At 39.2% G+C, this 13,755-nt stretch overlaps 1 protein-coding gene across 3 annotated transcripts in view; it reads left to right on the top strand.

Moving 5' to 3' along the window:
* LOC103826066 (mitogen-activated protein kinase 10) overlaps positions 1 to 6,093 on the top strand; it is a 71,600-nt gene extending 65,507 nt beyond the window's left edge. For all 3 annotated transcript variants that reach the window (XM_030239596.2, XM_050973698.1, XM_050973697.1), the window contains exons 11-12: positions 417 to 494; positions 5,852 to 6,093. In XM_030239596.2, coding sequence (XP_030095456.1) covers positions 417 to 494; positions 5,852 to 5,994 — 221 coding nt within the window. In that variant the 3' untranslated portion in view covers positions 5,995 to 6,093. The remainder of the gene's footprint in view (positions 1 to 416; positions 495 to 5,851) is intronic.
* The last annotated feature ends 7,662 nt before the right edge of the window (positions 6,094 to 13,755 follow it).

The raw sequence follows: 13,755 nt of genomic DNA, 5'->3' as shown, positions 1-13,755 counted from the left end.
TCTGAGGGCTATCATTATCTACACAGGTTAATGTTAACACAGGAGGTGTGGTTTCCAGTGCTTCACTGAAATCCAAGAAGAGAACAATGTTCAGCAGGGCAATGCATCTGAACTTTAGCCACAGTAAAAGGTGCTGTGATATTGTGCTGCTTCTCTTCTAGACAGTGCAGCATTAAACAGTTCCACTGCTCTGGTTGAATCCCATTTGGCTCCATTTGGCTCTAAAAGGGGAGGAGAGGAGAGCAGAGGAGAGGAATGGAAGAGAGAGGTCTTAGAGTGAATAGAGCTGTCAGACCTGGGAGGACAAGGCAGGGCAGACTTGGGAAGCTCAGGGCTACAGCAGGGTGTGGTAGTTGTTTTGTTCCTGATCACAGGCACTGGCCTCTGTCAGTAACTGTCCCAATTCTCTTTTCCAGAACTCATCTACAAAGAAGTAATGAATTCTGAAGAAAAGACTAAAAATGGCGTAGTAAAAGGACAGCCTTCTCCTTCAGGTACTCAGCCCCATTGAATAACCTGTTGTTCTGTACTGGCAAAGAGGGAATGGAGATTGCTGAAGGGCTTAGGCTACACTTGCACTTATGCAGGCCAATGAAGAAGTTTTTATGAGATCCAGTGCTTCTAATGGGTTGACCTTTATTAATAGTACTCCAGTGTCATGTTAATATAGGGCTTTAAAAATTGTCCTCTTGCTATTTGAGAGACAGTTGTGCTGCTATTGGCTGTGGTTAGATTATACTCCTCTGAGTGGGGAGGTTTCTCTCACACTGGTATTTTCATACTGCTTATGGGTGGATAACTGAACCAATACTTTGCTAGTTGAAACAAGCAAAATTGGGGTTGTTAGCACACATTAATCTCTTTGGCACACAACACTGCACACCTGACCTCCACCCCACCCCCATGTAGGTGTCTGGTACTAATCTGGTAGTCTCTCCTCTCAGAAGTCCAACCACATTAGAACAGCTGGCTGACAACACTTGATGACACCTCAGTGAAAAGGGAAAGTTGTCTTCAGCCACTTAAAGTTCTGTCACAAAAAAATCACAAGTAAATTTTTTCTGAGTAAAATTCACATCAGCAGTCTTTTCACAGAAATGCAAACTGTTACTGCCAGTACACAGAAATACATACTTGTGAAGGTACAGTTTCACTGGCAAACTTGAAGTGCCCAGATTTTGAGCACAGTGTTCCAGCAGTATTTATGAGTAAAACTGCCTTTCCTTAAAGTGTAATCATTTAACTCAGTGTTCTCTGCATATTTTCAGAGAGTTTTTTTTTTTTTGCACTCTCATTTTTCACTTGCTGCTGAGCCAAGGTTATGTTAGAACAAGAATACATCACTAGTAATTGACATGACAAAGGGAAACATGGCAATAATGGAGGGAGTTAATAAAGTGCTGGGTGGTGATGTTGGAGCACAAGCCCTGCACCTGGATTTTGACATGGATGAAGTAATTTGTTGGAAACAATCCGCTGTGCTCTTGCCAAGTGGCAAAGAACAGAAGTTGCAGATTTAATTTACCTAACTATGGTGCCACCACTGAAAAGAAATCTGGGGCCCTAAAAATTATCTGATAAATCCTCATCCTTAAATTTTTCTCCCTTGCAGAATTGTGGCTGCAGGGTGATTTATGATCGAGAAACACAGTAGTTGCTTGTTTCAGGAATTAACTACTCAGGAATTTCTTTATCAATTTCCTATTCTGGTTTTGATCTGTGGAAGGTTTTTATTGTTTATCCAAAACATTTTCAAACATACAAAATTGTAATTTTTTACCTAGCATTTATTCTGCTGTTTCCCTTTGACTGTTTTTTGAATGTTAGGCACCAAGAAGTTCAGAAAATATTTCAAACTGCTCTAAGATGAAGCTGTTTCATGAAACAATAGATTTCCTGTTTTTCTTCACTTTGTGTGCCTGACTTAAATTTTCAGCTGAATGAAATAATGGAAGAAAGAGGTAAAACACCAGTTCTGAGCATAAGGAAAATGAGAGAGACTCTACTCATTGGTTGGCGTTCTTGGCAAGAATTCAGAAAGCTGAGATTTAGTGCTCTATCAATAATCATGGCAAGCAAGCTGGAGCTTAGTTTCCATGATTACTTGATAAGAGTTTTGGAGGAGACTGCTGAAGCTGACAGCACCAGGGATAATAATTGCTCATTGATAGAGCCACTTAGAGTGCCTGTGTATCAGGCTGTCAATCTCTTTTCTGTGAAGAATTGGTTAGTACAACATATCAGCTTGGAAACTCAAGCAGCTGCCCCTCATACTTACGTTCAGTGAACAAAATCAACAGTGTCAAAAATTGGTCCCAGCAGAGGCTACTTCTGCTTGTCCAAAAAAAAAGTGTTTCTGTTATTATCAAACAGCAGCATTTGAAAACAAAAACCCCAAAAGTTTAATACAAAGCTGTAGATTATTTAGAATTTAACTTAAGTTCTGTCCATACTATCTAACCTCCTCTCACACTCTCCCCCAGCCTTCACTACCCAGCTGTAGTTTCACACATAACATTTTCAACTGTCTTGTCTTTTCTGGGTACAGAGAATAGTAAATAGCAGAGATCTTAGTGCAGCTTATTTTTAGCATTCCCATTCTAGGTGAAAATGGATCTTTGATTCTTTGTTTCCTGCCTTTTACTTGCTGTCTGAATTGCCATCACCCAGGAACTACTGGACACCTTTACTAGTAGGACACCTCTTCTGTCATGTGCAGACTCTAAATTGAGCAGCTGATGGACTTGCCAGGTACTGCCACACTTGATCCCAGGAGCTATTTACACAATTTATGAGAGGCTGAGCAGATTCCCAGTACAGACCCTGGGCTTTTTTGAAACTGCAAAAGCTGCAGTTCTCCTTTCAGTTTTTTTACCCCAAATCTGTATCACTTGAGTTGAAGTCTCAGAGGCACTTACATTGGTGCTATTTAATAGCATTTCCCAGGAGCCTTCTCAGGAAGGAATCCCTTCTAGCAGAGCCAGGAACAGATCCCAGGAGCTGTTTCTCACCTGCTCTCACCTTTAGCACTTTTCCTCAATCCTGCAGCCAGTGAGAAGCTTCCTGCCAAACAACGACTTCATAAGTGGGGCTCTTTTTCTCTTTTGAGTGCACCTCTGTCATATCTGCATTGTCTCACCTGGCACACATCCCTCCAGGAGAAAACTGCTGTAGCCCAGCAAATGGAGCATTCCTTACTGACTGGGACAGCTTTGTTTGGGCGTCTGAGTGTTACTGCCCAAGTCCTGCTTTGTGCTGCTGAGCTCTTTAATTCTGTCATTGAGGTTTAGTGTGGTTTCATTTGGTTTTATGGATCCTTTTGAGTCTGGGTGCTCTGGGGCTGCAGCAGGAACTGTCACATCTGTGTTGTGTCATGTGGAATTGTGCTGAAAACTAGGAATAGCCATAAAAATGCAATTTCCAGAAACTCGTGGGCTGCACTGATGCTTGCTGAGAAGATCATAGCAGGGTTTATTGAATTCAGTGGTGCTGAATCAGACAGAGAGTAACAAAATCTTCACACATACAATTTCTGCAGCTATTTCTTCAGTTATTTTGCCTAGCTAAGTTGAATGCATGTTCACCAAAGAAAGCAGCACAGCAACAGTTTGATCAAATGTTGATTGAACCTCCTGGAATTCTTTCCATTTTATTCTTAGACAGGATTCATGACTCAATGGCAGGCTTCTGCCCAGCATGGTAAACACAGAAAGATAATATATTGTTTAGTCATTAATATGAATGAATTCAGTCATATTTTGACTACTCATAAATGCACTTGTCTTGACTGATTAGTATTTTCATAAAATACCACATGATTAAATAACATGTAAACATGAAGTAACAGTATTGTACTGGATGATGAGGTACACATAAATAACCCTTTGCAAAACACATTTTCTGACAGAGAGGATGGATGATTGCTGTCTGCAGTCACCAGTCAGGCTTCATTAAGATTGCTCTTTTTGCAGCATTTACAAAATTAACTATTTTATTTTCCAAATATATCAGGAGAGTAAATGAATTTAATTGGTTCTGATGCCATTATGTACAACTAGAACAGCAGAAAGTAGTTCCCATCTGGACCTCTAAATGTGAGCATATCTGTCTCTGTTTTGTGCATATTTACAGTGGATGTGGCTTAAGGGAAGAAAAAGCTGAGAAATTTAGAATGGTGGTTGGAAGTATAGTATGTTGGCTTGTTTTCTCAAATTAATGTTTTATTGCAAACTAGAAAGTGACAAAATCCTTTGTTTTTGCCATAGCAGCATATACTTTGCCTAGGCTGTAGAGATAACTTTTAATCTCTGTATTAGGAATATATGAGTTGTGTAGGTTCACTGGATAATAGATGTTCATTTCTAGCCATTTGGTGGAAATGAAAATCTGTAAAAGTTGGCTGAGCATACTTTTCAGACAGAAGAATGAAACTGAATCTATCTGCAGAACAAAGACCTGTGTCACCTGCCTAGCTGTAATTTCTAGCTATGCAAGATCATACAAAATTACACATTTTATTATCATGAATATTTAATGGAAATTAATGTATCCCTCTCAAACTGAATTCAATGCTAATTTTGGTATAAAGAGAACAAAAAAGTTCAATGGGAAAAAAAAAACCAATCAAACAGGGTTATGCTACTCTGCAAACTTTAGTTTGAGCTGAGGTTAATAAGCAGTAACAGTTAAGCAGTCATAGGTGCACAATGAATACATTCTTTACATGGCTCTGTATTTGTCATTCAGTTGTCTCAATTTATCAGGCAGATCATTTCTGATAATATTCAGGGATGTGATGAATATTCAGTTGCATTAATGATAACCTCAGGAAGGTTCATTCTTCATTTCATAAAGTCAAAGTGAGTTTTTGCAATAATATCTGGTACCATCATTATTTTAGAGAGGTGAGGTAAACTTGGCTGTACAAAAATACAGTCGAGGCTGAAATCCTGGGCTTACTTCCCTAATCCTTAGTAAGAGAAAGAAACTACTCTGCATTTCCACTGGGTGATTTGATCCCACCCACTCTATTAGACTGCCACTATGAAAACTGGAATTTTATGAGAAGGAGGAATTTATGGGGAATATGAAAAAAAAAATTATGAGAATATGAGGAATATATGAGAAGAATTTATGAGGAATTGTGACAATGTTCACAGGGGTCCCAGGATGAGGGAAGAGATGAGAATCTTGACTCCATGTTTCAGAAGGCTTGAATTATTATTTTATGATGTATATATTATATTAAAAACTATACTAAAAGAATAGAAGAAATTATTTTATCAGAAGGCTTGCTAAGAATAGAAAAGGAATGAATAACAAAGGTTTGTCTCTGGCCAAGACAGTCTGGACAGCTGGACTATGATTGGCCATTAATTAGAAACAACCACATGAGACCAATCACAGATCACCTGTTGCATTCTACAGCAGCAGATAACCATAGTTTACATTTTGTTCCTGGGGCCTCTCAGCTTCTCAGGAGGAAAAAATCCTAAGGAAAGGATTTTTCATAAAACATGTTGGTGACAAGGAATAGGTGTGATCATTGCGTGATCCTGCCATGCCTCTGACTGGTGTGTGTTTTGGAAATCCAAGCAGGCTAGAACGAAATGGGGTGACAAACACTCTACGAGCTATAACTTTTCAAAGCAGACTGGTGAGGGACAGAATTTCCTGATAAGATATTTAATATTATCCAATGTCTAAAGTTTGTATGGCCCATTTCCTGCTGAGGTTTGCCACTGGATACAACGGTCTGCGTACCACCAGGTAAGCACCCTCTGCTCTTTATCACGTGGCACCTTCTGGGGTTTCGGGTTTAATCACGTTGGTGTTCATTTTCGTAGCACAGGTGCAGCAGTGAACAGCAGTGAGAGCCTCCCTCCATCCTCATCTGTCAATGACATCTCATCCATGTCCACGGATCAAACCCTGGCGTCTGACACGGACAGCAGCCTGGAAGCTTCTGCGGGACCCCTCGGTTGTTGCAGGTGACTAGCCGCCTGCCTGCGAAACCCAGCGTTCTTCAGAGGATGATGGAACCTAGGAGGAAAAAATGATGGGAGCTAAGAGATGAAAAGAAAGAGAAATAAAACACAGAGATTTAAGTGAAACAAAGAAACAAACAAACAAAAAAATCTTTTCAGCCTGCTTCTCCTACAGAGTTATGTAATGCAGCTAAGCTCAAGTGTGTATTTAACTTATAGTTGCTCTGCTTTGGTCTTCTTCCAGTGATGCTTACTGGGGGGCAAAAGGAAAAAAGGAACTGAAAAAATCCTTTTTCTACCCCCCTCCCCACAAGATGTAAAATGAATGGCTGCAAAACCAGCAACCTGCAACTGTCTTTTTCACACTGGCATGACAAGGTGTGCAGTAGCCACGCTCCACCATACGAGTGTGTGTCTGCCTTCACTGTCTGCTCTGCCGTCTGCCCTGTGAGGCAGGCAGGGATCTCCATGCATTTTTTCCTCACACTCATACACACATGTGCCAACAGAATCCTGGCAGTGCATGCAGCTGTACACCTGCACATCTGCACAGGCACTTAGTGTGCACTCCACCACTATAAATGGCCCATTCCAGGTGAACTGCTTAACTACATGTGGGATCTTACAGTACAAATTCTATCTGTTTGCTCCTTGATGAGGTTACATATGAGGACTTGTGGAAGTGTAAATAACCACATAGAACTGTGGCTCCCTCAGACACTTGAAGATGTAGCACCAAATTTCTGCTGAGAGTTGTATATATATTTTGAAATAATAACCAGTTTTATTGAAGGAAGAAGCCACAGAGCTTCATAGAAAAATGCTAGTTTGTGAATGTTAAGACTTCTTGTTCTGATTTTTAGAGCAGATATGCCAAGATAAGACTGGGTTAGAAGGAAGCACATGTATCTTTGCAAGCTACAGGGAACAAGAATGAAGGGGTTTTATGCATGTCTAAGCACAGAAAGGTATCAGTAAGCAACATTTTCTGTCAATGTCAAGTGAGTTATCATCTTAGGGCATAGATAGGCTCCCTATTTTGAAGTACGTGTGTGTTTGTAAATTAGAGGGTATGACAGGGTTTGGGGAATAGGCAGACTATGATCAAAAGGACGTGCACCAACTTGTTTTTATTTTATGTCCAGATCTTTATTAGGTTAGCTAGAGAAAGGATATTTGTAGCTCACTCCCTCTCAGTGTGTGTTTACAGCTCAGAGGTTGTTTTCCCTTATAATCATTCCCTTGCAGGCACTTCAGCTACTCAGAGAACAGCCATTCTCTGGGTGCTTTTGGCTCTTCATTTCCTCATGACAAATCAGTGAACTCCCGAGGAAGTTTTAGCATCTATGTTACACAGAAAAGAACCACAGAGTGCATGGGTCTAGTTTTCCTACATTCTAACAGCCAAGGTTATCAATCAGCTCGTGCGCTGGCCTGGAAGGGTTGCAGCCAGGGGTCTTGGGCAGTTTGGACAAGTGAAGAACTGAAGAACCCAACAGTGACTGAATATCAAATTGAATTTGCCAGGTAATAAAGCAGAGGCTTTCCCGTGGTAAGTAACAGCAAGAATGACAAAATTCCACACAAAATTTCAGAACTATTTTTTACAGCCAAAACAGCAATTGGCATTTTCCACTGTGAGGTCATAATTTATCTGAGTTGGAAATTAACTAAAATCCAACTCATCTGTCCTTTTACCAAGTGTGCCATGTAAACTGAAATGAGCTAAATTCTACTGTAATGCTTTTCCAAATGCCTGAGAGAGAAACTGTTTAGACTATGTTAGAGGATATTTTAAATTCACTAATTCTTTAATATTTAAAATTCTACCAAAATAGGACTGTTCCATTGTGTGGCTTACAAGCCTGCCCTTTTGTGGCAGGAAAAAAAAATAGGATCAAGTCAGATTTTTTTTTTCAAAGGGAAGAAAGGGAAGAAAAAAACTTCTCTCCAGGGTGGGGAGGAGGAGATAAAAATGAAGAGGATATAAAATAAAATCAGACTTGGTAGGTCTGAGCTGTATCAGAATTGCTATAAGAAGTGGGGGTGTTTCCCTGGTTTTATTTTTGGTAGATTTTTATCAAAATTTTTTTGGAGAATAAAATTAGGTTGTTAATGTTCTAAAAACTCAGAGCAGTAATTTTCAAAGCAATAATTTACTACTGCTAAATATATTTAGCAATATTCTCTCTTAAGCCATGAAACATCAGGTCATTATTGAGTGGTGTAACTCTCAGTCCAAAGCCAATGATCATAAAAGTATTGAAAGGTTAACAGCAAAGCTCTGTAGGTATGTAGGCAATAACACCAAGGGTGACTTCTTAGCAATAATTAAATATATCACCTCCAGATTTAATTCACCATAGATAGATATTAATAATATTCAGGTAACAGTATCTACTTTACATTCCTTAGTGTGCACCACTCAGGTGTGTTATTTAAGCAAAGCTAAACTAAGTCTCATTGAGGCAACAAAACTGCAAAAATATCAGTGTAGACTGTAGAAACTTGGAGTAATCCCAGTTCATTGCCAATGATGTTATAGAGATGTGGCATAGGCAATAGCAGAGAAGCCATTTAGTGTAGGTGGGGACTTGTAGACCTCCCACATTTCATCTCTTGAAGGCAAATCTGTGCTCTTAGTCTCATGGTAGAATTCAGTCCCGTTTGGGTTCATGAGTGCAGGGTGAAGAAGCAGTCACCACAGAAGGTGTCCTTAGGTGGGTACTGAATGGACTCACAACACAGAAGTTACTTAATCAGCTTTATTTCCGATTCTGCTAAGCACCAGGGTTTGTTCAAACATCTCATGGAGACTGCATGATGCTTACAAAAAATTAACTAGCATGTGCTTTTGTCCTTTGCTCAGCAGTGATCGACATCAGCATCTGCTTAAGTGCCTTGCTGAAATGGGGCCTGAAAGAATTACTGCATCTCTTTTTGTCCTCAAATCAGTCTCCTTCATGAGAAGCTCTGTCTGGGGGAGGAGACTTGGAGCTGTCCACATTGGACACTAGAAAAAAAAAGCCATCAATGAAGAAAAGCATTAGTTCTTCACAGTTCTGGTCCTTGTATGTCCAAACTGAAGCAGCAGGAATAGCATCCTTCATTTTGCTTTGTGCCAGGAATTCAGTGCTGTCAGCTGATACCTTACAATAACACATGTACTCTCAAAGAAAGGATTGTAGTGATGATGTTCTAAAGATGTTTTAAGGGAAAACACTTTTTTTTTCTGATTCTAGAAGTTTTGATACCATCCTCTTAAAGTCTGTTCCCCATTATTCCAAAATTTTATTTAGCTTGATAATGATAGATGCTTTCCTTAATTTTGCCATTGATCTTTTAAACCTACTTCTGCTTAACATGTTACTAAATATAGCACTTTGGCAACAATTTTCACTTAATATTCTGAGGTCTGCAGTTTGTAAGCATCACTGCCACCCAGTGCAGAACTGAAGGAAACTGGGAAGTCAAAGATCTGTGACAGATGTTCCAAGGTATTTAGGCACCATAGGGGGCAGTCAGTGAGCCTGTGCCAGAAGTGGCATAACTTACATCATCCTGAATGGCAGCTGAACACCTTGGCATTTCTGAAAATATGCCTCAGAGCCTCTTGGTGTCATAAGTGCCTCAATACCCAAGGAAATTCTGTTCCAAGTGGTTCACCTCAGTCGTGTATATAGGCATCAGCAGGGTGAGGAGAATGGCATGAGCATTATCTGTCATAGTGACTGCTTAGAGCACTAGCTGCAATGAAATTGTAGGGAGGAAAATTGCTGCAAAACATCTCTGCTTTTTTTTTTCAGATCGAGAACTTTGGGATAGTATGAGGAAAAAAAAAAAGAAAGAAGTCAGAACAGTTCCTAAAAGACCATCCCTCTATTTTCTTTCTCACTGCTGAGTTTAAACAAGGATGAGGCATTGATTTATTACAAGTTGGTGTAAGATTATGTAGGTTTTAATCCAAAATTTTGGTAATTTTTGTAAACAGTCTTCAGATACTGACTTGGTAGCTGCAATAGTCTTTTGTGAGCTTTGACTGTATTCCATTAGAATATATCTTCAGAGAGTTCAGATATTTGAGTTGATCACTGTGATTTATGCGAATTGTATTGTGGTTGATGTTCCCCCCTCCTATCTAGAATTCCATGGCACAAATAGATTCATGAATCATAGCAAGTTTGCATTACATAAAACAGACTGAAATTGGAGTGCAAGTATGGCAGTGTGTCAAAAAAAACACCAAAAAAACCCCACAAAAATCCCCAAACAACAAAGCTACAGAAAGCCTAATCAGCACTAATGCACTGATGGTTTTCCTCTGGAAATCACCAGTTCCTGCAAAGCGTTGGTTTCTGAAGGTTACATGAGACAGATGATCTTGTCGCTATGTCACTCTTCCAAATTTATTAACAATTTGGTTAATATACATTCCTTTATCTTCATAGATATTGCTTTACTTTCTAATTCTGGGGTAACAATACTGAAGAAATTAAACCTGATGCAGTGCCTTTAGGGAATTTCCCAAATCAGTACTAATTTGGATTGTATTCTAAATTTGTCAGTGAGCACCAGTGATTTCTTTTCCACCAAATTATTTTCTCATGAAAAACATGCTAATAGTAACTTTTAGAACTGCCTGAAAGAGTCACTTTTAGAAAATCTCCCAAATGTTTTTATTAAAAAAGTGTTTTGAATATGCTGGAATGGAATATTTTAACATGGAATTGGAATATTTTAATTCAAAGTAACTTCTAGTAACCAATGCTAGCTATATATATTGCAAGCTTCACAGTAGTTCAAAGGACCAAAAACTATTTTAGTTTCAGATCTATTTATTTCTATTCAGATCTATTTATATTTCTTCCTTCATGCCTATTTAGAGTTTTAAATCTTGTGTGAATTCAAACATGCAACAAACAAACAAAAAAGGCATTTTGCAACAAAGTCCGTGCTTCCAGGGAGAGCAATATGAAAGAAAACCTGCAGGGTTTAGTTTTCTTTTTAAGGTCTGAGCTAGTCATTCAATTTATGTTTAGGCTTTTCATTTTATTTACTTCTGTATGTGTGTGTAGGGAAGAGAGGGTGCTCATATGGCTTTTTAGAACCTCTGTTCCACTTGTGCTTGATCCCAGTTGTCAGTGTGGATAAAGAGAGGAATTGTAACATAATCACACATCTTCAAGAATCTGATGGCTGTGCTTATTTGAACTTCCACCACTTTACAAAGGACACAGTTAACTAATTGCAAGCTCAAGGTGATCTTTTTCACACACAAACACACACACACACACACAAAAGAAAATCATTGTGCAGTAGGTTTGACTACTACATAAATATGTAATTGTCTTAATTACTAAGATGCTTGAGGTATGCAGGGGAATGGTGATTGTGTCATCTTCACCAATGAGCTGGAAAACCGACCTGTCCAGTGGAATTTAGTAGAATCTTCTTAGTGTATTAGGACCTTGCCGGTGGGGCCTGATTCTTCTTTCATTTCTGTTGTAGGTTTGGGGTTTTTTAATCAATAATTGATTGCAAGATGTGAAATGTTTAACTTAATGCATGTTCAGGCTCGTCAGCCAATGGCAAGTTTGAATTTTAAAAAGGGTTTGATTTGACAAAAGAATGTTGAAAAACTTCAACGGAGGCTAATGGTGCCTTTTTACCTGAGAGGGGAAAGCTGAAAAGCACATATTGAAGGAAGACACAGTCAATTTGGGAAATAAATGTATCCTTTCCATCCTTATCATTTCAGACAGGTCTCTTTTGCTATTTTTCACTGAACAGGGCCATTCTTGTCTTCTGGAAAGCAAGATATTTATAATGTAAATAGCTGTATGGACTTATTTTTTTTTTTCCTTCCTCTGTAACTAATGTGTAATATTCCAACACGCTATTTCTGTTAAAAACTTTTACAATAAGGCTGCTGTTTGCCTAAATAGGGTTGACCTCTGACCTTCTCCTGAGTCAGTCACGTGTTGATAAAGGAGGGTGCTGGAAGTTTCAGTGTACATATAGAATCATGTATATTTAGTAAATTGGGTAAGTGGGACTTATGGCCAGTATACATTAAGCCACAACAGTAACAAAGCTCCAGATCTTAACTAGCAAAAACAACTGTTCACCTTGCCATGTCCATCCTGTAATAAGATCTAAGTTGCACCTGCCTGTAGTTCTGCATGATCAGACTTCAAAGTATACCTAACAAGATCTGTAATGTATCAGTGTTGATAAACGTAGATGTAAACAAGAAAAAAAAAAAAAGAAAAAAAAAAAGAAAAAGGAACAAAAAAAGAAAAATAACAGAAAAATTAAATAACTTGACCAACAAAAGAAAATCAGCAACAGCTCAGTATCAAGACTGGAAGATGAGACATGTCTGATTTTGTTGCACAGTTATAACTGAAAAGAACAACCGGTGTCAGTCAGCATAAACGGACTACAGTAAGACATTTGTTAAGGAACCAACATTATTTCCATACTGTTTTGTTCTTACCCTGTTTACTTTGAGCGTCTGTTGTTCCCTGTGTGTGGCACAGGGGAGAACAGGGCCTCGGTGATCAGTGTTTTATGGGTCAATGTCGCATCAATGATTTCCGATTTCTGTTTGTTTAGCAATTACTGAACAAAGATGGGACTCTCATGTTCTCCCATGTGTCAGAAGGAATCCTGTCAGAGCTTCCTCATGAGGATACTCTTCTCACTGCTGTCCTGACTCCTGTCTGGTGAATGACTTTGCAGTGTTCCCAGGAAAGAGCACAGCGCAGCAGAGGCAGCCGCTGCGGGTCCATTGCGGGCGCGTTGTGCGTTGTACTTTCACAGCACTCAAAGTCACTCAGGGACAGGACTCAACTGAAGTATGGTATGTACTCTATGCATGACGCCTATATCACACCTTTATGACCTTATCGTGGTAAAACTGATGATCTTTACAGATGTGGATTTGGACCATCTCTTTTTTTTTTTTTTGGAGGAAAAACTGTCCTTATCCCACAAACCACTCGCTCCTATCCAGAGCAGCTAAATGGAAGTTAAAGAGGTGCAAGGGCCTTCTGGGGACCGTGCCCACGGGTGAATTTCATGCTGTTTGAATGTGATCTTGCCAAAAAGCCTGTATATCTAGCAGGGGAGACTGTGACTGTCCTATAAGGAGTGTTTGTGTTGTTTACTTTAAAACAAGCTTTGCTAATTAAAGTAGTGTATTCCGGAGTCTATTTGAATGGCATGAAGGGTATCAATGAAGAAGGTGGAAAGAATGTTCCTACAGCTCTCCTGGCTTCTTGTTTCTTTTCCTTCAGCCCTTTCTAGGGGAGACAGATAAAGCAGTATATACATGGATGTTGCCAGCATTACTGAATTCAGTGCTGCTTTGGGTGGGCTTTATTTAAGAAGCATCTACAGCACTACAGAAATGAAAAGGTATCTTAAGACACATGAGACTCAGACAATTTTTCTTTGAGTGGCTTTGGAGTCTATTCCTCTGGTTGACTGCCTAGGAATATTGGAAGGGGTGGGGGAAATGTAGTTCTGACACGACTGGTCAGAACGAAGAAAATCTGCCAAGTAAAACTTAGTCCCTCTCCCAGCTCTTGCCCCATTAAAAAATGTAAACCAAAATCAAGCCAACAACAAGAAGCCCAGAAGAAAAACAAACAAAAAACCAATCCCCAAACCCCCATACTAATTGCAAAGTTAATATTTGGAGATTGATTTTTCACAAATTTGAACACACTTCATTCTAGATGAAAAAAAGAATGAATAGGAA

Source organism: Serinus canaria, chromosome 4 (assembly GCF_022539315.1).
Source record: "Serinus canaria isolate serCan28SL12 chromosome 4, serCan2020, whole genome shotgun sequence".
Taxonomy (NCBI): domain Eukaryota; kingdom Metazoa; phylum Chordata; class Aves; order Passeriformes; family Fringillidae; genus Serinus; species Serinus canaria.
Note: the sequence above shows the minus strand (reverse complement) of the source record. Positions and strands in the feature narration are given on the sequence as shown.